The sequence below is a fragment of the Microtus oregoni genome, unplaced genomic scaffold, assembly GCF_018167655.1.
Source record: "Microtus oregoni isolate MIOR12 unplaced genomic scaffold, Mior012 000001F_ref0000356, whole genome shotgun sequence".
In the NCBI taxonomy this organism is placed as follows: Eukaryota; Metazoa; Chordata; class Mammalia; order Rodentia; family Cricetidae; genus Microtus; species Microtus oregoni.
The window spans coordinates 63,588,374-63,615,192 of NW_024543060.1; the positions used below are offsets into that span (position 1 = coordinate 63,588,374).

Here is a 26,819-nt window from a genome sequence, read left to right on the forward strand (position 1 = left end):
GGCAAAAGGAGTTGGGTTGGCTGTGGTAGAAAGTTTTGGGGATGCGGCCTAAGGAACATGAAAGAGGAACATGGGCTTAAGTTCTAAGTGCCAGGTGTGTGTTCACAGATCACTGAAGTGTCCTCTGTTTTAGTACCTCTCCAGAGAACCTTCGCTCTCCATCTCCAAATTCTGGAGACTGCTGCCACCTCCACACCGCTCGCTTTAAGGCTTTTGCGCCCTCTGCTGGTCGGCTTCGCACATGTCACTCCTATGTGCCAAGTCTAGTTGGTCGCACTGGCGAATTTAAGGAAAGTTGACAGGTTCCCATTGGTAAGGCCCAGGTAGGAGCCCAGGGAGGGAGCTGCGTGAGTCTGAAGAAACAGAAGGGCACACCAGGGGAGACTGCTAGTCCCTCAAGGTGGTGCCTGACGGGGGAGTAGCCTGTCTCTTTGGATTTGTGTTGTAGTGGCGACTGGACACGGGGCAGAGGGCAGCTAGTTCCGTTTCCCACCGGGGAGAGAAGTCAAGGCTTGGTGCCTTGAAAGCAGTCCGTGCCCTAGCGCTGCTCTAAGCCACCTTCTTGGGCCTGCAAAGTATGTTTTTTAAAAAAGCAACAACAAAACGAAAGTGAGGTAAAGCTAGGGACGGGTCTGAGACCTTACAAAGGCCAGTAACAATTGTGGGGGTGGGAACAGATAAAGAGTCAACTACATGACCGACCGGTTCCATCCGTAGAAGATACAAGGAAGCCAACGTCAGGCCGGACCAGTGACCACAGAGAAAGAAAGAGCGTTGCATATGTCATGTGACCCACCTTCCACGCTTGGACAATTATGGGGCCTTCTGAATTCTGTGGGAAGGGAATTATTTTTCGTGTTTTGGAGTCAGGCTGACCTCGGACTCCTAGCGTCTTTGATGACAAGCACAAATCAACATGGGGGGGGGGGCTGACTGCTTCTGTGTGTCAACTTGATGCAAGCTAGTATCATCAGAGAGGAAGGAGCCTCCGCTGAGGAAGTATCTCCATGAGATCCAGCTGTAAGGGATTTTTTCAATTAGTGATAAAACAGGGGAGGACCCAGTCCATGGTGGGTGGTGCTGTCCCTGGGCTGGTGGCCCTGGGTTCAATAAGAAAGCAGGCTGAGCAGGCCATGTGAAACAAGCCAGTAAGCAGCACCCCTCCATAGCCTCTGCGTCACCTCCTGCCTCCAGGATCTTGCTCTGTTTGAGTTCCTGTCCTGACTTCCTTCAGTGATGAACACTGATGTGGAAGTGTAAGCCAAGCAAGCCCCTTTCCCCAACCTGCTTTATGGTCACGGTGTTTTGCCACAGCCATAGAAACCCTAACTAAGACACCCAGTTTCTCCTAGATTTATTTTTTTATTTATTTAATTTTTTATATTAGCTTTTTAATGTTTATTTATTTAATGTGTATGAGTGTTTTGCCTGTATGTATACTGCATATATGTATGTATATATGCAGCATATATATGTATATAAATACATATATATACACATACATATATGTATGTATGTATTTACTCCATGCGTTTCTGGTGCCTGAGGTGTTCAGAGGAGAAAGTCAGATCCTCTGTGGGTGCTGGGACTTGAACTCAGGTCCTCTGGAAGAAGAGTTGGTGATCTCAAACACTGAACCATTGCTCTATCCCTGATGATTGGTTGATTGATTGATTGATTTTGAGACAGAGTCCCTCCATTTTAGCCCTGGCTGTCCTGGAACTCACTCTGTAGTCCAGGCTGGCCTTCAACTCACAGAGATCCGCCTGCCTCTGCCTCCCGAGTGCTGGGATTAAAGGCGTGCGCCACCACCGCCCGGCTCATGTTGATTTATTTTGTGTGCCTGTAGCAGAGGGTACATCTGAGTGTTGTCTTAGCCGTTATTCTATTGCTGTGCAGAGACATGGTGACCGCTGTAACTCCTATGAGAGAAAGCATTTCATTGGGGCTGGCCTACAGTTTTAGAGACTTAATCCATTATCATCTTGGCAGGGAGCATGGTGGCAGGAAGATGCTGGGGAAGTAGCTGAGGGCTACATCCTGATCTTCTGGCAGAGAGACACTGGGCTTGGAAAAAAGCCCACTCCCAGTGACATAGTTCCAGCAAGGCCACACCTCTTCATCCTTACAATCCTTTCAAATAGACCAGGCATTCAAATAGTACCACGTGGGTGACCAGACACTCAACTATGTGAGCCTGTGGGAGTCGTTCTTACTCCAACCACCACAGGTGCCATAGTGTGTGGAGGCCAGGGGACAACTTGGAGGAATCAGTTCTCTCAGATATGTTACTGTCTGTCACTCTGGTAACATGACCAAGGCGACTTACAATAGGAAGTGTTTATTTGGGGCTTAAAGTTTCAGAGAATCCATCCATGACCATCCTGGTGGGGAGCATGGCAACGAGCAGGCAGGCATGATGCCGGAGTGGTCACTGAGAGCTTACATCTCATGATACAACCAGGAGGCAAAGAGAGAGCCAACTGGGAGGGCAATGCCATGCACTTCTGAAACCTCAAAGCCCTGGAGACACAGCTCCTTCCACAAGGACACTGTTGTGTGATATTTGTTCCCACGGACACTCCAAGGCTTCTAATAAAGTTAAACCTTGAATCAGAGGGAAGAGTCAGTGATTGATTGGAATTAGCCATAGATATGTTGGAGGACTGAGGGAGCCAGATAGAGAGGTATGGGAAGAGATTAAGCAGGGCTTGAGGAGATTTCTCGGGCTTTTTGATCTGGAAAACATAAGAGTAGGGTCAGCTAATTTTTCATCCGCTGTTCTTTGGATTTATCAGGTTTTTATCTCAATTTTTGACTCCTGTTTTTTTTTATGATTTATTTATCTTTATTTTATGTGCATTGGTGTGAAGGTGTCAGATCCCCTGGAACTGGATTTTCAGACAGTTGTGAGCTGCCATGTGGGTGCCGGTAATTGAACCTGGGTCCTCTAGAAGAGCAGTCAGTGCTCTTAACTGCTGAACCATTTTTTTTTTATTACTAATACTAGAACAGTTAAGATAAATGTATTAGGACACACCTTCTAATCTTTCCCACACAGTTCTACCAACTGGGACCAACTATTGAAATAAATGAGCCTTTGGGGGCATCTCATTCAGACCAGCACTGCACTGGCGGGAGTTGATTCTCTCCGTCCGCCATGGGTTTGGCCAGGTACTCAGGCCTGGCAGCAGTTGCCTTTCCCCGCAGAGTCATGGCATCTGCTCTCCACCTTTCTTTGGGATTGGTTTTTTTTGGTTTTGTTCTTTATTTTTTGGAGACTGGTTTCTCTGTGTAGCCCTGGCAGTCCTGGATCTCATTCTGTAGACCAGGCTGACCTCAAACTCAGCGATCCACCTACCTCTATCTCCTGAGTGCTAGGACCAAAGGTGTGTGATGCATTAATTCAGATCATCTCCTCCCCAGCACTGGGGTTCACAGACATCTCTGCCCTGGGATTTTATGCTGGTAGTGGGGAACCCAAGACAAATTCTATTTGGTAACACGAATTCTAATTATTCCTGGTAACAATACGAAGTCAGGGTGAAAGCTGAGAGATCAGAGAAGAAATGCAGACAGCCACTAAAGAGATCTTTCACCTCTACCAAATCCTCAGACCAGAAGAGTGATCCTGTCCTCAGACTGCGTCCTGTTACTGACTGCTTCAGGCTGCACCTCAGACTGCACCTGAGCTCCTGTCTTTTCCCACCTTATATTCCTCTCTCCGCCCAGCCACATCCCTTCCTGTCTCCACCTCTCTAGTGGTGGTATTAAAGGCATGGAACTCCCAAATCCTGGGATTAAAGGTGTGAGCCACCACTGCTTAGCCTCTAGTGTTATAGCTCTGCAGTCTGATCTTCAGGCAAGCTTCATCTGTTACAACACAAACAAAATGTCACCACATTGTATTGTGTGGCAGATGCTTACCCAGTGACTGTGCCCCCAGCCTCTCCTTAACTGCAGTCATTTTAGATTTATCTGTTTGATTTTATGTGCATGAGTGTTTTGCCTGCATGCACAAATGCGCACCACGTGCATGCCTGGTGCCTGTCGAGGTCAGAAGAGGGCACCAGGCCCCCTCACGCTGGACTTATTGATAGCTGAGCCAAGCCCTGTCCTCTGTGGGCACCAGGCTGTCTTAGGCCCTGGGCTAACTCTCCAGATTTTTAGCTCTTTTTAAATTAATTAATTTATTTATTGGTTTCTTGAGACAGGGTTTCTCTGTGTAACAGTCCTGGCTGGCCTGGAACTCACTCTGTAGCTGAGGCTATCCAACTTTTTATTTTTAATTGTGGAGTATGTGTATGTGAGTATGGGCACCCATGAAGGTCAAAGGTGTTCAATCCTCTGGAATTACAGGTAGCTGTGAGCCACCTGACGTGGGTACTGGGAATTGGAATCAGGTACTCTTAAATACTGAACCAACCCCCCAGTACCTTTTCTTTCAAATTTAAGAAAAAGAGCCTGGAGGTGGTGGCACTCACCTTTAATCCCAGCACGGGGGAGGCGGATCTCTGTGAGTTCAAGGCCAGCCTGGTCTACAAGAGCTAGTTCCAGGACAGCTAGGGCTGTTACACAGAGAAACCCTGTCTCTAAGAACAAAAACAAAACAAAACAAAAACAAAAAGAAAGAAAGAAAAAGAATTGATGCCTGATGCCTTCTTATGTGTGACTTCCATATGTTAGCACTGTGCTAAAATTTAAAGGCAGAAAGTGAGGTGAAAGAATGCATAGCCAGGCCAGGCGTGATGATTTAAGCCTTTACTTCCCCAGCACTTGGGAGGCTGAAGCAGGAGGATTGAGAGCTCCAGGCTAGCTTGGGCTGTTTTAAAAACAAGCAAACACCACCAAGAAAAGGTGTGTGTGGGAGGTGGAGAGATGGCTCAGCCATTAGGAACACTTGTTTCTCTTACTGAGGACCTGAATTCTGTTCTAGCACCCACATTAACTCCGGTTCCAGGGAATCCAGCACCCTCTCCTGGCCTCCATAGGCACTGCCTTGGAAGAGCTGCACTATATGCAGGCAAAAACTCACACACATAAATTAAAAATAAGTATTTTTTTTCTGAGACAGGGTTTCTCTGTGTAGCTTTGGATGTCTTGGAACTCACTTTGTGGATCAGGTTGGCCTCGAACTCACAGAGATCCGACTGCCTCTGCCTCCTGAGTGCTGGGATTAAGAGTGCGCCACCACCACGCTGCTATAAATTTTTTTTTAAGGGGAAAAAGGGAAAGAACAGACAAGCTTCTAATCTCTCGGCAGTGATGTAGTTGCTTTATTAGGCAGCATACTCTGGAAAACGCCGCGTATTGTTTGTTTGCTTTGAGACAGGATCTCAGTAGCTAAGGCTGACCTCGAATTCATGCTCTTGAATTCTTTTTTTTAAAAAATATTTTTTATGGTTTATTTAATTTTATTTTATGTGCATTGGTGTGAAGGTGTCAGATCCCCTGCTACTGGATCTTCAGACATTTGTGAGCTGCCATGTGGGTGCTGGGAATTGAACCCGGGTCCCCTGGAAGAGCAGTCAATACTCTTAACCACTGAGCCATCTCTCCAGCCCCACACTCTTGAATTCTGGTAATCTTCACCTCATGGTGTTCCTCCTGCCTCAGTCTCCTGAGTGCTGGAATCATAAGTGCAAACCACCACACCCACTGTACAACGTAGAGATAATGAGAGCAAGAAGCAAATGACATCTTGATATTATTATGAAAATGTTTTTGAAAGCTCTGAGTGGGCTGGCTTCAGGGGCCTGCCAAAGGTCCCCAGACCACACTTTGCTTATGCCTCGTCCCTCAACCCCTTATCACGACTCACTGTTGCTTTTCTTTCTCATTTTTATTAAGAAAGTATAAATTATGTCTTCCATGTGGGTCTTGTCTTCTGGGGAAAGCTAGGGAACTTCACGGGCCCAGCATCCCTTCTTACCGACTCTCGATCCCAGGCCCTCTAACCCCCTTAGCCCTCCCCACACACATCTTGCTCATCTTCCTATTGACATTGCTTCAAAGCAGGCAATAGTCGCTGTTATTAGCCTGCTTGTTTGCCTTTTCCCAATCGACTGGGCCCTCTACTTCTTCCTCCGTTACTTGAGGAATTTCTTTTCCGGGGAGAGACTAAGTCATTTCCCCCTGCCTTCTTCTTTCCCTCCCACGACATCCCTTGCTGTCCTGGAACAGGGCTCCATGTAGGAAATGACGCTGGCCAGGCAGTCCCATGAAAAGGAAGCAGTTTCCCCATCTGGCTACATTTGAAACAGCCTGAAATAGACGGGAATCTAGGACGAGAAAATGCCCATCTCAGTTCCGTAGAGGTCAAACCCAGTCACACTGCCAGGTCAGCAAATCTCACGCTTCCAGACACGGGAAGCCAGGGAACCCTCAACTTGAACCTTGAACTTCACTCAGAACCTTTAGGTCTTCTTGCTAGCTGCAGCCGCAGGCCTCTACGACCATGTCTGGCACATCGGTCTTGACCACGTTACCGTTCTGGTCGAGGTAGAGGATTGAGAGAGGTCTTCGGGCAGTGGGGACACAGCAGGAAGAGCCTGCAGGCCAAGGGTTGTTGGCTTTGAGGAGGCTAAAGACAGCAGAATGGAAGGAGGCAGCAATGCCAGGGCTGCCAGCCAGGTGGGGCGGGCACTGCCCACTGCAGTAATTCAGCTGGTATCCTTCAGGCTGCAGGATCCAGTCTCGCCACCCCAGCTCCTGGAAGTCCACATAGTGGTCTCGCCTACAACATAAGGGGGTCTCAGGCTCACAGGTGGGAGTCCTCCTCCTGGCCCTGCCTGCTCCGGGTTCATTAGCTCGGATCTTAAGTTCCAAGAAGGGCCGTTGCTGTCCCCCTGTGTCCAAGAGTCGCCTTGGCAGTCCAGTGACAGTGCTGTTAGGGTTCCAGGGTCTGTAGTCCAATTGGAGTTTGACGACTCCAGATTCCTCACTCCTCAGGCCACTAGAGGGCAGAGTCAGGGCGTGCCAGCCTGAGGAAGTCGCTTGGTGCTCAGCTAGGAAGGTGCGGGATCCTCGGCACCTCCTGGTGCCGCAACGGAAGATTCTCAGGGAGAGCGTGCCAGGGAGAGACGGAGGCACATGCAGCCAGAGGCGAGCATGGTACAGGTGGTGGGACCAAAGAGGGGACAGCTGGAATGTGAGCATGGAGCGGTAGGCTGAAGTGGATTTGCCTGCTCAAACGATTAAAAAAAAAAAAAAAGCAAAGAAAAATGTGAACAGAGACAAAGCTTCCTTGACTTTCCAGCCACCCTGCCCAGGACCGTCCCTCACTCAGACCTCTGGGAAGAGCCTGGACTGCCCGAGTCTTCACAACCATACTTGCCCTCAGCTCCTCCTTCTCTTGCCACACCCCATTCCTCCTGCCTCCCTTGCCGGGCTCTCTTTCTTCCTCCTGTTCCCTGTCTCTCTCCCCTCACCCACCTACGGTGGTAGCAAAGCTGATGACTTCCTCTCGGTTGCCAGGAACCACGCTCTGGGGCTGCAGTCTCCGGAGGGCTCTGGTTAGTGCGGCCTGGGGCAGAGGACGACTTATTCTGGGACGGCTGGTCAGGTGCAGCCCCTTCAGAATTTGCTGCTTGGCTAGCTCTAGGACCAGAGCGCGTTCTCCTTGGGGTGCCAGGGTTGGGCCTCCACAGGACGGGCATGCAGATCTTGCGCTCTGCACCCACGCCAATGCCCACAGAAGCACTGGCCAGAGATGGACATCTGAGAGCCCCATGCCCCAGGTAGATGGCCCAGAGTTGAGAGCCTCGGATGGCAGTTTAACGAGCCAGAGGGGGCAGCAGTAGCAGCAGCAGCCCGCAGGAGCAGGAGGAGCAAGCAATGGCTCAGCTACTTTTGAGGAAGGGCAGAGAGAGCTACTTGTCCTCGATGGCCCGGGGTTCAGGAAGCCTGAGAGCAGATCATCTGATGGGTAGCTATGTTTGACCCTCACAGCTCATGGCTGGCTACTGAGCACGGTCTCTTTAGAGCCTACTGCTTGGGCTCCCTCACCTAGTGGTCAGCCTGCACACCTAACCTCTGAGCCTTAGGATTGGCCGGCTGCACTGCCCATCAGGCCCCTGCAGGGGGTGGCGGTCTCCCCCAGGGTTCAAGTTTCGCCCTCTGACTGTGGTGACTTGAGGTAGGGGCATGAGGTAGGGGTGCAACGTGGCCATGCATGATGCAAGAAAGAGGATGATTTCATGGTCGCTCAGTTCCCAAGGTCTGGGACTCAGAGGAGTAACTCCAGGGGAGCCAAGTGGGGAAAGGTGGCTCTTTAATGCCCCCTGTCTTCCCAGCTTGCTCACCTAACTACTGTAATAGTTTTATGAGGCAGCCATGGGTTCCGATGGTTAGTTCTCGGGGGGTCTCCAGGTCAGAAGAATTCTGGTGTTCATTTCTAGCTTTACAGATGGGATAGGGGTGAGACTTTAGAAGAGGTTGTGGGAAAATGGAGTCCCCTTGCTCAGGCCAAGGTGGCAATGCCACGGGATATTGAAGTTACCTTTTGACCCTGCCTGTGCTGGCTGCCCAGAGTCCAGCTGGGGGAGGGGCCAGAGCAAGGGGTGAGGTCGTGCTTCTGTGATGTCTGGGGAAATCCAGAGAGGTGGGGGTTGTAGTGATGCAACCCGACAGCAGCACAAAGTCCATCGAGGCTGGCAGAGGGCATGCGCCTTTGCAGAGCCTGTGCCCAGAGACCACTTGTCTTTAGAACACTGTGGGAGTTGGCTAACTCTGAGGCATCCCAGGGGTGGTGCCAGGCCTCTGTTAATGTGGTCGGAAATGGGAGTTTAAGAGATAAAGCAGGGAAAACTTAGCCGCCCTGGCTGCTCATCATCCAGCCTTCCAGTCGCTCGTCACGGACTTTGAGTATGTATGTGTGTGAGGCCGGAGGACAGCCCTGAGTGCCACCTCAGGGACTCCATCCTCCTTTGAGGCAGGGTTTCCCATTGGCCTGGAGTTCATCCATTAGACTAGACTGGCTGGCCAGTGAGTCCCAGGGATTGCCTTGTGTTTCTGCCTTCCCAACAACTGAGATCGCCAGCTCATGTTCCCATTTCTCCCTGGGCGCTGGAGACTCTAGGGCAGGTCCTATGTTTGTAAGGGAATAGCTTTACCTTCTGAGTCATCCCCCAGTCTCTGACTCCATTCCCCTCCTCCCCAACCCCTAACACCTTCCCACAAAGGGTTTCTCTGTGTAGCCTTGGCTGTACTGGAACTCTGTAGACCAGGCTGGCTTCAAACTCAGAGATCCACTGGCATCTGCCTCCCAAGTGCTGGGATTAAAGGTGTGCACCACCAGTGCCCGTCTTTTTTGTTTTGTTGTTGTTTTTGTCTTTGTTTTGTTTTGTTTTGGTTTTTCGAGACAGGGTTTCTCTGTAGCTTTGGAGCCTGTCCTGGAACTAGCTCTTGTAGACCAGGCTGGTCTCAAACTCACAGCGATCCGCCTGCCTCTGCTTCCCGAGTGCTGGGATTAAAGGCATACGCCACCACTTCCTGGCTTATTTTTGTTTTTTTTTTGAAGCCCTGTTAGATTTATTTTATTATTATTGTTGTTAATGTTTTTTTTTGGTTTTGTTTTTTGTCTTTTGAGATGAAATGTTCCTATGTTGGCCAGACTGGCTAGTACTCATCGGTGTAAGTAAGTGACCCTCCTGCCTCAGTTTCTGTAATAGTGAGACTGTGGCGAGTTATTTCTTTTTCTGTTACTGTTGTTTGAGTCAGACTCTTTTGTGTTCCAGGCTGATTATGAACGTCTTCTGTAGCTGAGGGTGACCTTCATTTCCCTATGTTGCTAAGGGTGATCTTCTGTCCTTGAGTGCTGGGATCAAAGGGAAGAAGCATCTACCACACCTGGCTTTTATCCGGTGCTGAGGACTGAAACCAGGGCTTTGCACATGCTAGGCTAGTACCTTACCACTGAGCTACGCAGTCAGCCCTCAGGTGCATGACCTTAAATGGAAGTGACCCTCTATCTCTATACAAGACGGTGGTAGCTGTAGCTTTCTCCCTGGGTCCCAGTTTCTTTAGGAAGCAAGAAGGCATCTGTGGGGAAGCTGTAAGCAAAAGGGGTGTGGTTTAGGGCCCCCACCCATTCTCCATCTTCCCCTTCTTTAGCTGGTGGTGTCCGCCTTGAGAGTTCTAGATCTGGACCAGGGGAAAAGGATGTTCTTTGCCGACTGAGTCTCAGTACCACCAGTGTCCACCATGTGGCAGTGCCTTGCCACTGGACAGCAGCCACTGGACACCAGAGAATCCTGGGGACAAAGCTGAGGAAGCTGGAGAGATGAGAAATGCCTCCTCTTCTCCCTCCCAGGCAATGGAAAGGGCTGGTTCCTCTGTTCCTTTGCCTCTCTACTGCCAGACAGAAGAGGAAGTCCCCAGTACTCCATTGCCAGGTGTCCCTGCCACCTTTGACACCTGGCAATGGAGCCTGATGGTAGAGGTCGGGCTTCCCAGAAATTCAGGGCGCCATGAAATGGAGAGGGAGGAGAAAGAACTGGGAGACACTGCTATTCACCTGCTCTTCTCCCCAGGCCCTGAAACGTATTCAGGACTTTTGGCTACTGCTCTCTCTCTATATATATATACCTCTCAGCTTCCTCTCTGCTGGTCCCTGCAGGTGACTGACTGCCTGCTAGCCTCTGGGGTCTGGACCATGAGGCTCTAAGTGCCCATCTCTGATGGTGCCTAGGAGGGCTTACCTATTTGTGCCAGGAATCAGGCTCAGGGGAAGTAGCAAGAAGTGGCTGTAGGAGTCACTGACGACACCTTTCCCACACCCTTCGCTGTTGCGCCTAGCCCGGTCCTACCTCCCCGCTGACACTTACGTCAGAACTTATCTATAAATACGCCCCTAGCGCCTTAGTCACTTTCCCAAGAAGTGCTTCCAGGTTATAAATACCCAGGCATCTGCCGCACTGCCCGCCCTGCCACCGCGCTGGTGGGGGGCTGGGGGATAGTGAGAGGTTCGAGAGAGGGAAAGGAAATAGGAGAAGCAGGGCCATTTATTTGCCCAAATGAGAACAGCCTGAAGGAGTCGGGTAGGGGTAGGAGGCTCAGGGAGAAAATGTGTAGAAGATGACAGGATCTTCCATTCCTTTCTTACAGAAAGCAGAGCCAAAAGAGAAAGTGAATAACACGAATCCTGTGTTTATTTTTAAATATGCTGCTTTGCTCATTGTGGATCTGCAGCATTCACGATGTCGGAAAGTAGTTCATTAAAATGCTGGTTTTCTCCATTGATGAATTACTTGCATTCACCTTAAAATCTCACCCCTAGGTGAGCACCTCGCTTTGCCTTACCCTGGTCTGGTCCTGGGCACTGAAACTGTTCTTAGAGCTGAGAGAGGCCTAAAAGTGGGACAGATTGACCGAAGGGAGAGGAGGAGACGCTGCGAAACCTCGGGACTTGAAGGAGGTCTTCTCAAATAAAAGTGGAACGACTCCCACGGTCTGCATAGGAAACCCCACGGCTCAGACCTGCAGGGCCCCAAACATTTCCATTGCAGGGACCTCTTACCCTGGTAGGAGGGGATTATACGCTAAGCAAACACAGACATCACATTACCCAAAGGACACATGGGCTTTGCGCAAACCTGGCCTTGGGCTGCAGACAATATCGACCCTCTGGGTCAGGGCTGTCCAGCCAAAGGGAGGAGATGTGAGGTGAGGAAAGAAGGGCAAAGGTCTAAAGAGGACCAGTTCTCAGAGTAAATGCTGCCCCCTCTTTATCCCAGGCCTTCCTCTTCTTGACCCACTAAAGCTTCCAGAGAGGACTCATGACTGAAGCTCTAAGAGTAGGCCAAAGGAAGGTGAGCCGGAGTTCCAACAGGTAGCTCTGAGTGCCTCTGCCTCCCACCCTGTGTGGCCAGGGTTGGCCTGCTTGATAATCGATTATTGATCTGTCTCATCTCTTGGAGTCAGAACAGAGGGAGATGAGAGTCAGGCAATAGTAGTTTATTATTAGTCATGAAACCCCTGAAAGTTCTGGAAGGAGGATGGAGGAAGATTAAAGAAGAAGAGGAACCTGGAGGAACATGAGATATGAAGTATGAGATGGACAGGACAGCTAAGCTGGAGGGGACCAGGTGGAGAGAGAGGAAGGTCCCGGCAGCAGACAGAGGGGTGGAGAGAGAGGAAGGTCCCGGCAGCAGACAGAGGGGTGGAGAGAGAGGAAGGTCCCGGCAGCAGATAGAGGATATTTTGAGCTATCTCAAGAGGACTCAGTGAAAGGGGTTACAGGGCCATAGTTAGGGTTAAGGGACCCAACAACAACAACAACAACAACAACAAACAGTGCCCAAAATTGGGTATGGTGGTGAAGGCAGGTGTGTGTTCTAGACAAGCCTGTTTTACATGGTAAATTAGGGGGAAAAAAAAGATTGTTCAGACACCAGGGACTAGAAAAATGGCAAGCCATCTGGATTCTTTAGTGTTGAAATAATGTTATCAGAGGCCACATGGACATAGTACAACCACGGCTATATGCAAACCTGGAGCCACATGGACATAGCACAACCACGGCTATATGCAAACCTGGAGCCACATGGACATAGCACAGCCACGGCTACATGCAAAACCTGGAGCCATGTATGTGGACATAGCACACCACAGCTACACAGAGCTGTGGCTTATAAATAAGTGGGGGGAGGTGGAAATAGAAAAACTCTTCTTTTTTCCCTTCTTTTATTTTGTGACAGGTCTTAACAGTGTAGCCCAGGTTAGCCGAGAACTAGCTGGCCTCAGCCTTTAGGTAGCACTCTCTTAAGTGCCTGGATGCGAGGTGCAAGACCTTAGGCCCGATGGAGTTTTCTGTGACCTCTGTAACTCCCTAGTCTTTAGTTTCCAATCTGAATCTCCCTTTGGTCAAATTCAGCTGGAAGTCAGAGGATAGGCTTCGGTGGCTCAGGTGTGCCATCCCCCACAGGCAGAAGAAGACTGAACGCTGGAGGCTATGCAAACAGTATTAGTAGCACACTTGGGCAAGGGTCTCCTTTGGAAAACAGCAAGGTAGGAACCCAGGGGAAGGGTTCTTTGGAGCACCGTAGAGTTCGAGGGGAGATGCTCGGGCGGGTCATCATGGAGTGGAGCCAGCAGTTGGTGGGACAGGAGGTAGAGTAGATTGCATCATTGGCTAAGGGTGAACGAGGGGTGTCTTTGCTGGGAACAAAACCATGTTGCTTGTGGTTGGCAGCGGATTAACCCCTAGAGTAGGGTTTAGGATGGGGGTGTGTTCTTGGGTCAACCATGTCCCAGGAGAGACAGAGAAGCTGGTGGTCATGGTGGTGACTCCTTTAGATGTAGATCTACTGGAGTCAACGGAGGGTAGTCTGAATACTTAGAAGGAAGGTGGTTACTTTGTGGAAGGAGGCAGGAATGTAGTTACTCCCTCCTTCTGAGGAAGGCCATCTTTGTAAGGACATGTTTGCCTACTCTACCTTGGGCTGTATCACGCATAAGCTAACTGCACCCACAGGCCTCTACCACCATGTCAGGTATGTCCGTCTTGACAATGTTGCTGTCCTTGTCGTAGTAGAGCAAGGACAGAGGGCGCCGAACTGTGGGCACACAGCATGAGCCTCCTCCAGTGCTGCCGGCAGCTGCGTTGACTTTGAGTAGATTGAGAACGGCTGTGTGAAAGGATGCAGAGATGCCAGGCATGCCCGCCACGTGTAGTGGGCACTGCCCAGTGCAGAAGTTCATGGCGTAGCCTTCAGGCTGGATGATCCAGTCGTGCCAGCCGATCTCACGGAAGTCCACAAAGAACTCTTGCCGACAGCACATCTTGGACCCCCCCTGGCAGTTGATGCCTCGCCGGCGAACCCGATGCTTGCCCCCAGCTCTTACCCGGGCTGCCACAAAAGGTCTGTGAGAAAACCCATCCAGGATTACTGAACTGTGGGCCATCTGGCTTTCGGTTACCAGTTCCAGGGTGAGGTGTCCCTGACCGCAAGCAAGCTGAGCTTCGGGTCCCAGGAGAAGCTGGTGCCAGCCACTAGCATCCACCTGCAGCGGGTACTGACTTGTCAAGGTGAGGTTGGTAGCGTACGGTCTTAGCACAAGGACCCGTATATTCATGGTCTGGGTAGTATTGGAAGGGAGTTGCACGAAGAACATGAGGCGGGCCTGCCGGACCTCCATGCCGCCAGTAGTTCTAGCAGAGAAGTGGAAATCGAGACGGGTCTGGTTGATGCTGGAGAGGCCTGTGAACATAAAAAACCCAGTCAAGCTCTGTAGCCTGTGTCAGCTCTCAGCAAACTTTTCTCATGGAGTCCAAAGTAGCCTTAACTCAATACTGCAGACAAGGACGACCTTGAACTGGTGATCCTCCCTGCCTCCGCGTTCAGAGTGCTGGGGTTGTGGGCTTGTAGCATCAGTAGGCCCAGTTTTTATTTTACTTTGTTCTAAGTTTTAATTTGTTAGCGTGTGTTCTCATGTATGTGTACATGCATGTAGGAGTGGAAGCACACATACGACAGCATACATGTAGAGATCAAAGGGAGTTACAGATGACTGTGAACCACCATGTGTGCACGAGAACCAAACCCAGTCCTCTCAGTCTCTGAGCCATCTCTCCAGCGCGTTCCCTCTGTTTATTAATATATTTTTGGAGGGGGGCTGGAAAAATGGCTCAGAGGTTAAGAGCATTGCCTGCTCTTTCAAAGGTCCTGAGTTCAATTCCCAGCAATCACATGGTGGCTCACAACCATCTGTAATGGGGTCTGGTGCCCTCTTCTGGCCTGCAGGCATACACACAGACAGAATATTGTATACATAACAAATAAATAAATATTAAAAATATATATATATATTTTTGGAGACTGGATCTAACTTTCTATGTAGCCAAGGATATCCGTGAACATCTAACCCTCCTGATGCTATCTTCCAAACTCTAGGACTACAGGTATATGACACCACACTTGTTTTTTATTTTTGTTTTTAATGTGAATTGGTGTTTTGCATGCATTCATGTCTGTGTGAGGGTGTCTGATCCCGTGGAACTGGAGTTACAGACAGTCGTGAGCTGCTGTGTGGGTGCTGGGAATTGAACCCGGGTCCTCTGGAAGAGCAGCCAGTGCTCTTAACCATTGAGCCATCTCTCCAGTCCTCTGTTTCTTTGTTGTTTTTATAAAGAGTGTGTGTGTGTGTGTGTGTATGTGTGTGTTTGTGTATGTGTAACTATAGAGCCCAGGCTGAGAGGATGTTGGAGTTACATCCGGATCTGGAGTTACAGGTGCTCAGGTCACAAGCCATGAGTGCTGGGGACTGACCTCAGGCCCTCTGGGAAAGCAGTAAGTGTTCTAAACAGCTCTGAGAATGAGATGTTGCAATAGCAAATACCTAAAAATGTGAGTGGCTTTGGAAATGGGTAGAAGAGAGAAGCATTTGGAGAAGCAGGTTAAAGAACAGCCCAAATTTCCACCAAGTATAAAGGGCAGTTCTGGTAAGGGATTACCAGGAGGCAGAGACGGGCAGATCTCTGTGAGTTTGAGTGTGGAACACAGCAAGTTCCAGGCTATATAGGCAGACCTTGTTTCAAAAACAAAACAAGCTGGGCAGTGGTGGCGCAGGCCTTTAATCCCAGCACTAGGGAGGCAGAGGCAGGCAGAGTCTGTGAGTTCGAGACCAGCCTGGTCTACAGAGCAAGTTCCAGGGCAGCTAGGGCTCCTACACAGAGAAACCCTGTCCTAAAAAAACAAAAAACAGCAACAACAACAAAAAGTGGAGAATTATAAAGTTTGACACTTCTTAGAGGTGACTTAATGATCATGATTAAAGCCATAGCAGAAGGGATTAGAGAGATGGCTCAGAGGTTAAGAGCAATGGCTAATTTCCCAGAGAACCTGGGTTCAAGTCCCAGCACCCACATGGTGACTCACAACCATCTCTAACTTCAGTGGGGATCCAGTGCTGCCTCTGGGCTCTGAGGGTACCGAACATGTCTCTGGCACATAGACACACACACACAAGCTTTTAAAAGATGCCAGTAGAGCATGGCATGGCAGCTTGTGCCCGTAATCAGCCCCAGCGCTCCAAAGGTCCGGGAGGCGACCATTGTGGATCTGAGACCAGCCTGAGCCAGATAGAGAATGAGACCTTTTATCAGGACAAAGATGTTTCTGCTGTTAGTAGAAATATGGATGGGGAAAAGGAATTCTCAGATGGAAATAAGGAATGTCTTACTCTTATTGGAAGCTGGAACAAAATCCATTCCTGTTACAAAGGAGCCAGTAACTTCGCTGAACTGTCGTAGGGGTTTATGAAAAATGGAAGTTAAGAGAGGTGAGCCTGGCCCACCTGTTGGTCTCCAGCTAAGACGAAATGAGGAGGAGTACCACACAGTTGTCCGATGGGAGGAACTGCTTTTGTTTCGACCATCTTTCTGTCTTAGTTTTGCCTTTTTTGAGACTCAGGTAGTTTAGCCTAGCCTGGAGTTACGCACCAGAGGATGACTGACTGCCGTCTGCAGCCTGGGTGCTGGGATTATGGGCATGGGCCACCACACCAGCCTTCATGAGCCGCTGTGTGGGGGAGCCCAGGGCTTTGTGCGTGCTGGGCAAACATTCTTCTACTGAGCTACGTCCCAGCCCAACACCTAGCAACTTACAGTTTTTCCTTGGTTTTCCTTTGTCTGTGCCTTCAGTGTGAAGGTTCTGATGCCCTCCAAGGTGTGCCCTCATCCTCGGTTCCTTTTATCCTCTGCTAAAAGGCAGCCATTGAACTCAAAGCCAGCTTAGTCTTTACCTTAGGGATTCTCACACCTGTGTGTCTAGGTCAGGGCTTTTTGCAGAGGGAAACAGGACCTGGAGATTTGGGTATTGCCAAGTTCACACCTAAATTTATAACTGCTTAATGGTGGCACAGGAATGTCCTGCCAGCACACCTAGTGAGAGCGTCACTATTTCCCTTTCTGTTCCCCTCTTTCTGTGTGTGAATGACACGGATGGGGCCCCTCTTTGCCTTCTCGCCCCTATAAACCCTATGATTGCCTCCCTCTCTTCCCACATCCAGCCGTCACCAAAGCAACATAGTGAAACCCTGTCTCGAAAAACCAAAAACCAAACCAAACCAAAACAAAAACCCGATATCACCTTACTATTTTTTTTAGGGGGCAGATATTGAGGCAGGTTCGTGCCAGCATACCTGGCTGTACATTTCGTTACATCTCCATTACAACTTCCCACTTCCCCATCATCTCTCATCTTCCCTACGAGGTATCCCTTAGTGCTGGTGTTACAGATATGTGCCACCATGTTTGGCTTCATGTCATTTTTGTAGTGCTGGCAATTGATCCCTAAGTTCCATCAACAGAGTGCTTGTCCAGCATGCATGCAGCCTGGGTTCCACTCCTAGCACGGAATAGAATAAGATGTGGTGTTGCTCAGCCAGAAAATCCCAGCACCAAGAGGTGGTGAAAGCAGGAGTACCAGGAGTTCAAGGCCAGCGTGGGCTATGTGAGACCCTGCTACGAAGACAAACATAAGGGCCGGAGAAATAGCTCAGTGGTTAAGAGCATTTACTGTTCTCCTGCTGGGCTCAGCACAGTGGGCATCTCACAGCCATTTGGAACTTTAGGGGAATCTGACCCCTGCGGCCTCTGTGGGCACTTGCACTTATGTGGGCATACCCATACGCAGACACATACTCTATATAATTAAAAACAATAAAAATGAAATCTAACAAATAGACAAGCAAAACCCAAGAACAACCAAAGGCTATTACACCATTGGTTCCCAATGACTGTAACTTCAAATATTCACGGCTTCATACAGATTCCTGACTTCAAAGGCTTAGTCAGTGAGACATTAGCAGTTTCAGTGAGATCTTGTGTACTTAGGCGCCAACACAGTGTTTTTTGAGACAGGGTTTCTCTGTGAGCTTTGGAGCCTGTCCTGGAACTAGCTATTCTAGACCAGGCTGGTCTCGAACTCACAGAGATCCACCTGCCTCTGCCTCCCGAGTGTTGGGATTCAAGGTGTGCGCCACCACTGCCCGGCTGGACACAGTGTTCTAATTGTGAAATCTTGTAGAGAGAGAGGGAGAGAGACCTGGAGAATCAGAGCCTGTAAGAAACATTTGAGTCAGAGTTAGCTCTCGTCTACATACAGAGGCTTGACTGACCTCAATTATACCACCTGGGTCACAAAAGTTGTCCCGTTAAACTGAGTCAAGACACAAAATCACGAATGAACTAGTTGCTTTAAGACAATTTGTTCAGCTGAGTGTCTGTGGTGGCTCACACCTGTATTCTTCATAGTCTGGAAGCTGGACCAGGAAGATTGTTAGAAATTCTAGGCCCGCATCGCCTACAAAGTAAGACTCTGAAGAAATCAAGACAAGACAAAACCAAGTAAACAACTGTGTTAAAAATACAAAAAGAGAGATCGGAGAGATGGCTCCTCGGTTAAGAGCACTAGCTGCCCTTCCAGAGGACCTGGGTTCAATTCCCAGCACCCACATGGCAGCTCACAACTGTCTGTCATCTAGTCCCAGAGGATCTGACATTTTCACACCAATGCACATAAAATACATTTAAATAAATTATTTAAAAAAATATAGAGAAAAGTTTATTGTTAGGGTTGTTCAAGCGGTAGAGCAGTTGCCTAGTATGTGTGATGACAGCGACTGACTGGCTGAACCAAACAAACAAAATCACCATAGCAACAGCAGCAGCAAGGCTGTTTTATGTTGGCATGTAATATTAATAACTGACAAGAAAAGGAATGTGTATCAGAAGTGGGGTGCCACCACTGTCACCCAAACCTAAAATTTGCAGCATTGACTCTGGGACTCAGTGGCAGCCAAGTTTGGAAGGATAGAGAAGAGACTTAGCAAAGGCAGAAGTGAGGAGGCTGCTGTCGAAGTTGGAGGAAGGAGAGCTCAAGCTATGGGCTGTCTATCACCTGTAGTAACTCGGAAGCCAGAGCCCATTTCCAAGTTGTGACTTTAGCAAGAGAGATTTCCTGGCGGGATGCTGAAAATGCCGATGGTCTTATTTTAGCCTTCTGTGATAAGGCATTTCAGGAGACATGTGTTGGAGGGGGTTCGGGGAGCCAGAGAACCAGGAGCGGTGACTCACACCTGTAATTCTAGTAGCATTTGGGAGACTGAGGCAGGAGGATTGCTGTGAGTAGGAGACCAACCAGGGCTACTTAGTGAGTTCTGGGACAGGCTGGACTATAGCGTGAAGCCCTGCTTCAAAGAAGCAAAACAACACACACACACACACACACATACACACACATACGCACACACACATACACACATACACACACATGCACACACACATACACACACATGCACACACACATACACACACACACAAACAAACAAAACTTCAGTTTCCTAGAAGAATTTAGAGAAAATATTTCTAAAAGGATTTGCAAGATTGAAAAAGGAAATCATTTTTCTTCCTTTTCAGTTGACTCCGTGGTTACTAAGATCCTATTCTTTGCTTGGCAGTGGTGGCGCATGCCTTTAATCCCAGCACTCGGGAGGCAGAGGCAGGTGGATCTCTGTGAGTCTGAGGCCAGCCTGGTCTACAGAGCGAGTTCCAGGACAGCCAGGGCTACACAGAGAAACCCTGTCTCAAAAAACAAGACAAAACGAACAAACAAAAAAGATTTTATTGTTATTACAGAGGACCTGGGTTGAGTTGCCAGTATCCATATCAGGTGGTAACCCCAATTCCAAGAGATGTGATGCCCTCTGTCTTCTATAGTATACATAAACTCACAGGCACACACACACATACACATAATATATTGAAAAACAAATCTTTTTAAAAAGACAAAAGCTCTTAAAATTAAAAAAAAAAATCCTTGTTGGATTTGGATGGCTGGAACTCTAAATTCAAGGCCAGCCTTGTATATAGAGTTCAGGTCAGCCAGGACTACTTAGTGAGTTCCTGCCTCAGAAATAAATAAATAATAATAATAATAAAAACCCAGGGCTAGAACCAGGCTACAGTGGCACTCGCCTTTAATCCCAGCACTGAGAGCACTCAGGTTTGATTCCCAGCGCCCATGTGGTGGCTCACAGTCATCTGAAACTCCAGCTCCAGGGGTTCTGAAGCTCTCTTCTGACTCCAGTGGAACCAGGCATACATGGGCGTGTGGCATACATACATACATGCAGGCAAACTATATACACGTAACTAAATAAATAAGAAAAATTAAAAAAAAATGAAAACCCAGGGCCCTGGCAGTGGAGCACAGTCAGAGTAAGTTCAGGCAGGATAAGTAAAAGGTGGATGGAAAGCAACGCCTCGCTAGGGTCAAAATTTCTCTATTTATTTAGTTAGGTATTGGTTTTCTGAGATGGAGTTTCACTTTGCAGCCTCAGACTCAGAGTGCCCTCAGTCTCCCAAGTGCTGGGGTTACAGGTATGAAACACTTGCTGGCTTACGGTTGACCTGACAACATAGGATGGGTACAGCTCATTGACTAGACCACACTATGTTGTTTAAAGACTTGTGATGTTTTTTTTTCATTTAGTTTAAGAAAAATTTTTAAAACAGATTTAATCATGGGCATTTGAGGCAGGTAAGCACAGGACAGTTTGGTACCCTGAGTCCTCCATTTAGTTTTAGCTGCACACACAAACCCCCTTATAATAATGCGCTTGGCAGAGCCAGGTGGTGGTGGCACACGCCTTTAATCCCAGCACTTGGGAGGCAGAGGCAGGCGGATCTCTGTGAGTTCGAGGCCAGCCTGGGCTACAAGAGCTAGTTCCAGGACAAACTCCAAAGCTACACAGAGAAATCCTGTCTCAAACAACAACAGCAACAAAAATTGCACTTGGCAGCATGTTCCTTCACTTGTGCCAACTAGACACAAACAACCCTCTGCAAACCATGCACCCCGCACTCTTAGGACTCCCAGCCCCATGCACTGGGCTACATGTTCTCCCATTCAAGAGTATGAGTACCTCTGCCCCTGGTAACAACCACATTCAGACAGTTTGTATTCAAATACATTCCCAGCATGCTCAGGTATGAAGAACAGGAGGGCTCATCTGGACTGAACTGGCTTTGGGTGCATGGCAGACCTCTCTTTCAGTGACTTTTCAGAGAGACTACCCTGTTTTCCATCTTATGTCTATGCATAATTGGGTGCGCATATGATGCATTGTGGGAAGGGACATGGACAGCAGGAAAAACGAATGTGTGACTTAATCTATTAATCAAAATCATGAACCACATAGACTACTCCTCCTTTTCTTGAACCCCATGAAAGGAATATTTGGAGCCCTCGAGGATCCTAGTCATGTGACTCAGTTACTCGCCACCCCAGTTAATCTGTACTGTCACTTTGCTCCAAATAAAATTATCTTGCTTCTTTTGCAAGTCTGTGTGAGCCTTTATTTTTATTCACTTGGATAAGAACCTGGAACACCTGACTCAGACTCCAAGGGAAAGAGCAACGGAAAGAGAAGGGCTTAAGAGGAGACACTAATGGACTGGAGAAATGGCTGAAGGGTTAAGAGCACTGACTGCTCTTCCAGAGGCCCTGAGTTCAATTCCCAGCACCCATGTGGTGGCTCACAGCCATCTATAATGAGATCTGGTGCCCTCTTCTGGCATGCACGCATACAATCAGGCAGTATACATAATAAGTAAATAAATCTGAAAAGAAAAAAAAAAAAAGGGAGACAGTATGATACACTCCAGAGTAGGCTCGGGTTTCTTAAGAGAAAGTTGCTGAGCCCTTGGTTAAATAAAATTTTAATAATCAAAGGAGCAGCAGTTTTTCCTAAAAGGGATGGAGATAATTCAAAATGAAAAGAGGGAGCTAAGGGTATCATTCAGTAGAGCGTTTGTCCTCAGCATTGCAAAAATACAAAACAACAATGAAAAGGGCTGGGTGTCTTGGGAGGCAGAGGCAGATGGATCTCTATGTGTTAGAGGCCAACCTGGTCTATAGTGTGAGTTCCAAGCTCAGCCAAGGACTACAAAGTGAGAGCCTATCTCAAAACAAACAAACAAAACAGACAAACAGAGCTCTGCACTCCCTTGCAAACACAGGTCATTTCTTGTTCTATCACCTTGGGATTCGGATTTCAACATTTGTTTCTTCTTTTTTGAGACAAGGTCTCCTTAAGTAGCTCAAACTGGTTTGAACTCACAATATTGCTCACATTGGCCAAACATTCGTGACCTTCCTGCCTTAGCATCCGAAATGCTGGGATTACCACCCTGTGCCCAGCTTCAATATATGAATTTTGAGGGGATAGAAGCAAAGAAAATCCATAGCACTTTTTGATGGTAAAGATCCAAGGGTTAGAACTATAGACTTAGGAGCCCAGAGCTCCCCCCAAAGCAGAATCAGGCCCAAGGGAATTATCTGTGTAGACTGAGCTATGTGCTGGACAGAAGATCAGGACTTTCATGGATTAGTGCTGGGCTTGGTGGTACACACCTGTCCTAGCTTTTAAGGGATCCTTCGTGGTACACACCTGTCCTAGCTTTTAAGGGATCAAAGCAATGCCAGGCTTGGTGGTACACACCTGTCTCAGCATTTAGGCGAGAAGATCATGAGACTGAAGCCAACAAGACCTGGTAGAGAGGGAAGAGTGTTAGGTGGGTAGGGGGAAGATGTAACTTATTTTTAGGACATGGGCAGCAGCGTGTCAGTAAACACTGAATAGCTCGTCTCCAGGAGGGGACCCTTAAAAGCCCTGTTGCTGTGATTGACAAATTCTTCCATGAGGTCTTAATTCCATGAGGTCTTAATGGAAGAATTTGTGATTGACAAATTCTTCCATTAAGCTTCTCATGTGCTATAACTGAACCCAGGTATGCTCACCATCAGCGGTCACAAGGCAGCATGAGCCAGTTTCAGGATGCCACTGAAGATCTCTGAACCTGGAGAAAAATACCCAAGGAGCCTCATTGTTTAGCCTCTTGTTTCATGTGGTGAGACCATGGACTTCAAACCTGATCCTAATGTTATGATGGACAGACATGTGACATGGAAGAGTCCAGGACAGGTGATGTATATGTGAGTGGGAAGGAAATGAGTTATAGGGGCCAGAGGATAGACCATTAGATCTATATTGGCAGCCCGGAGGATAGACCATTAGATCGCTGTATTGGCAGCCCAGAGCATAGACCATTAGATCACTTTATTGGCAGCCCCTAGGGATCACCTTCTGGGTTGCATGAATTGATCCAGTTCCATCCCACCCCAGTTGTGGACTTGGCCACAGTGACATGCTTTGTCCACGGGATAAAAGTAAACAAAGTGTATGCAGAAGCCGGGCAGTTATTTACCCTGACACTGGCCTCTGGGAAGCCAGCCACAATGTTTAAAGAGGGTAGGGATAGAGGTTTCCTGGAAAAAGACTGCTATGGATTTTCTTTGCTTCTATCCCCTCAAAATTCATATATTGAAGCTGGGCACGGGGCGGTAATCCCAGCATTTTGGATGCTAAGGCAGGAAGGTCACGAATGTTTGGCCAATGTGAGCTATATTGTGAGTTCAAACCAGCTTGAGCTACTTAAGGAGATCTTGTCTCAAAAAAGAAGAAACAAATGTTGAAATCTGAATACCAAGGTGATAGTATTTGGAGGTGGAGCCTTTGGGAGGTTATTACTTCATGAGGGTAGAGCCCTGGAGAGGGGATTCCTGTCCTATTAAAAGAGACTTCAGAATGTTTCCTTGTCTCTTTCGGCCACGAGAAGATAGAGAGAGGAGAGCCTTGCTGGACAGGAGCGGAGTCCTCCCTATTTCCTGCTCCTTCCTACTTTCCCACATCCTAAGGACTTTACCGATATTAACTCACTTACATCTCTAAGCCATCCTCTCATTAGCCTCGTTTCCGGATGAGAAACTGGCTACTAACTACCCAGGTCACTCAGCTAAAATGGCCCTGCAAGAGTGGGCGCCAGGCTACGTGGCTGCAGAGTTTACTCTGGGTCTCGAGGGAGGAGAGTAGGGACCAGGCACCAGGGGAAAAGCGCTAGGACCCCGTGAGGAGTGGCGGCGCCCACACCCGAGGGAGCTTGCAGTAGCCTTGCATTTTGCTTCTAAGTGCTAAGATTTCCTTATCTTCTCTCCAGCTCTCTTCTCTGTGGAAGCATTTCTTTCTTTCCTCTACCTTTTACCTTTTTGTTTCCGAGCCAGGGTTTCTCTGTGTAGCCCTGGTTGTCTTGGAGCTCGCTCTGTAGACCAGGCTGGCCTCGAATTTAGAGATCTGCCTGCCTCTGCCTCCCAAGTGCTGGGATTAAAGATGTGCCCCACCTCACTTGGCTTACTGATTTTTTTTTTTTTTTTACAAAATATTATTTATTGGCTTTGTTTTTTGAGACAGGGTCTCACCTCTCACTGTGGCAGACCTTGGACTCAGTCTCCCTCCTGAGTGCTGATATTAAAGGTGCGCACCATCACACCTGGTCCGAGACTGAGTTTCTTCATGGTTTGTTTTCACACCTCTGTCTGAGTGCTATTTGACCTTGTTCTGACAGGAGAACCTGAGGTATGGAGAGGTTTTATAATCGTGGTGTTTTACTTCTCTTTTTACATAAATGGGGCACTCAAGTGATAGAGCCTGGGGCCAGAGAAATCACAAACTTCCCAGTAACCAGCCCTTGGCCTGGGGAATGGTGGGTTTACTCCGGGAGGGTTATGGAGAGAGAGAGAGAGAGAGAGAGAGAGAGAGAGAGAGAGAGAGAGAGCGCAGAGGAGGCTTTCAGAAGTAAAACAGCAGCAGCTCCCAGCTCCAGCCAGGTAGACCTGACCTATCATAGAGAAGTGTGGGGCAGGAGCTGGATGGATGGCTTGGGAAAGGCCGTCAGAGCGAAGTTGGGGAGGAGATTTTCTCTTTCCAGGGTCAGGTTTGGGGTCAGAGCTGCAGACCATGGACCCACCTGTCTCAGCAAAGCTGATGATCTCATACTCTTGTGTCTGGTCCTGCTCCAGCAGGGTTTCCTGTCGAGGCGCACGGAGACGCCACAGTGCAGTCTTCAGAGAAGCTCTGGACACAGGCCGACTCAGTGTGGGGCGCTGGCGGAGGTGTAGCTTGTTCAGGATACTTTTCTTGGCCAAATCGAGAAGCAGCTCCCGCTGGCTCTCCAGATCGAAGGCGGCCCCCCAACAAGCTGGACATGGACCATCAGTTTTGAGGTTGGCCACAGCAGCTGAAGTCAGTAACAAAAATAGCAAGAACAAGAAGGAAGCCATTGCTGGAGAAGGTCCTCCCTGAAGGACACCGACCCAGTTCTTAGGGTCTCGACAGTAGTGGCCTCCACTCTGTTCTGGCTGCCACGGGCCCTGGGAGGAGTTTACCTCTGGCTGGCACCACTCCTTTTTGCCCGAGATAGAGCAGCTGAACATCTGCCCTGAAAAAATGACGCCAGTACAGGTGGAAGTTGGCAGGAAGTTCCAGTGTCACCAGTGACAGTACGGAGCGGGGGATGTGAGGGGAGCTGGATTGTTTGGAGAGAGGTATCTGTCCCTTGCTATTATTGGGAGGCCTAGGGACAAAGGTTAGAAATGGAATTCTTCCTCTGCAGAGCCTTGCTGTGAAGCCTGGGGGAAAGGCTGCAAGCAGAGGTTCTAAGATAAATTTACTGCAGGGGCTGAGGCAGAGCAATCACTGGAGCTCAGGCCTTCCTTAAAGTCTCAAAACAAATAATAAATAAGTAAGTGAAAGGCAACTTTATGTCTGTGTGCTCATGGTGGGTGGCTGGGTCAGGTTCTCACATAGCTCAGGCTTGCTTTGGACTTGTTATGTAGTGTGGGTTGGTTTTGAATTGCTTCCTCCCCTTCTCAAATCTGGTCTCACAGGCGTGTCCAGTTAAAAGGGTGATTCTTTTTTTTTTTAATAAGTAAATGTAATTTTATTTATTTATTTTTTATTTTTATTTTATGTGCATTGGTGTTTTGCCTGCATGTATGTCTGTGTGAGGCTGTCAAATCACTTGGAGCTGGATTGCAGACAGTTTTGAGCTGCCACGACCTGGGAATTGAATCAGGTCTTCTGCAAGAGCAGTTAGTGCTCTTAACCTCTGAGCCATCTCTCCAGCCCTAAAATTTGCTTTTTGGCTCCCTCTTATTATTGTATTTTATGTGCATGTTTTGTCTACTTGTATATCTGTGCACCATGTATATGCCTGGTGCCTGTGGAGGCCAGAAAAGGGCATCTGATCCCCTGGAACTGGAGTAACAGATGGTTGTGAACCACTAGTTGGTTGCTGGGAATTGAACCCTGGTTCTCTGGAAGAGCAGCCAGTGCTCTTAACCACTGAGCAATCACTCCAGCCCTAAAAGGGTGACTCTTTTTGATTGTTTGTCTTTGAGACAGGATCTCATGATGTAGCCCTGGCTGTCCTGGATGTGGACCCTGCTGGCCTTGAACTCACAATGATCCTCTTGCCTCTGCCTTCCTAGTGCTGAGAGTAATGGTGTATGCCTGCATACCTGTCTGAAAGGGTAACTCTTAAAAAACAAAGTGAAATACTTCTGAGTTTCATTCTTCTCCTCCTCTTTTTCCTCCTCTTCTTCCTCCCCTTTCTTCCCTGAGCAGCCCTGGAACCAGCTCTGTAGACCAGGCTGCCTCTGCTTCCCAAGTGCTCAGATTAAAGGTGTGCACCACCAATGCCTGGCTCTTCTCTACTTCCTAAAGTCCACCGGTCCCCATCTTTCCTTCTTGTCTGCCCAACCTTCTTTGTTAGTTCTGGTTGGATTTTGTCCACTGAGTCAAAGTTATCACCTGAAAGCTAAGGATATGGGTGAGAAAAGAAATGTCCAAAAACAGATGTCGCTCACACACTGTGTCAGAAACATAGGTCAGTGTGTCAGGATCATTAAAAAGCAATA

The 26,819-nt window shown here is 48.4% G+C and overlaps 2 protein-coding genes across 2 annotated transcripts; both read right to left on the minus strand.

The window, feature by feature from the left end:
* Positions 1–6,429: 6,429 nt before the first annotated feature.
* Positions 6,430–7,732, minus strand: Inhbe (inhibin subunit beta E). The gene is made up of 2 exons (XM_041663410.1): positions 7,435–7,732; positions 6,430–7,184 (listed from the first exon to the last, which is right to left on the minus strand). The coding sequence occupies exons 1-2, from the start codon at positions 7,730–7,732 to the stop codon at positions 6,430–6,432; spliced, it is 1,053 nt and encodes a 350-aa protein (XP_041519344.1).
* Positions 7,733–11,935: 4,203 nt separating this feature from the next.
* Inhbc (inhibin subunit beta C) lies at positions 11,936–25,181 on the minus strand. The gene is made up of 2 exons (XM_041674843.1): positions 24,869–25,181; positions 11,936–14,201 (listed from the first exon to the last, which is right to left on the minus strand). The coding sequence occupies exons 1-2, from the start codon at positions 25,179–25,181 to the stop codon at positions 13,459–13,461; spliced, it is 1,056 nt and encodes a 351-aa protein (XP_041530777.1). The 3' UTR covers positions 11,936–13,458.
* Between the last annotated feature and the right edge of the window lie 1,638 nt (positions 25,182–26,819).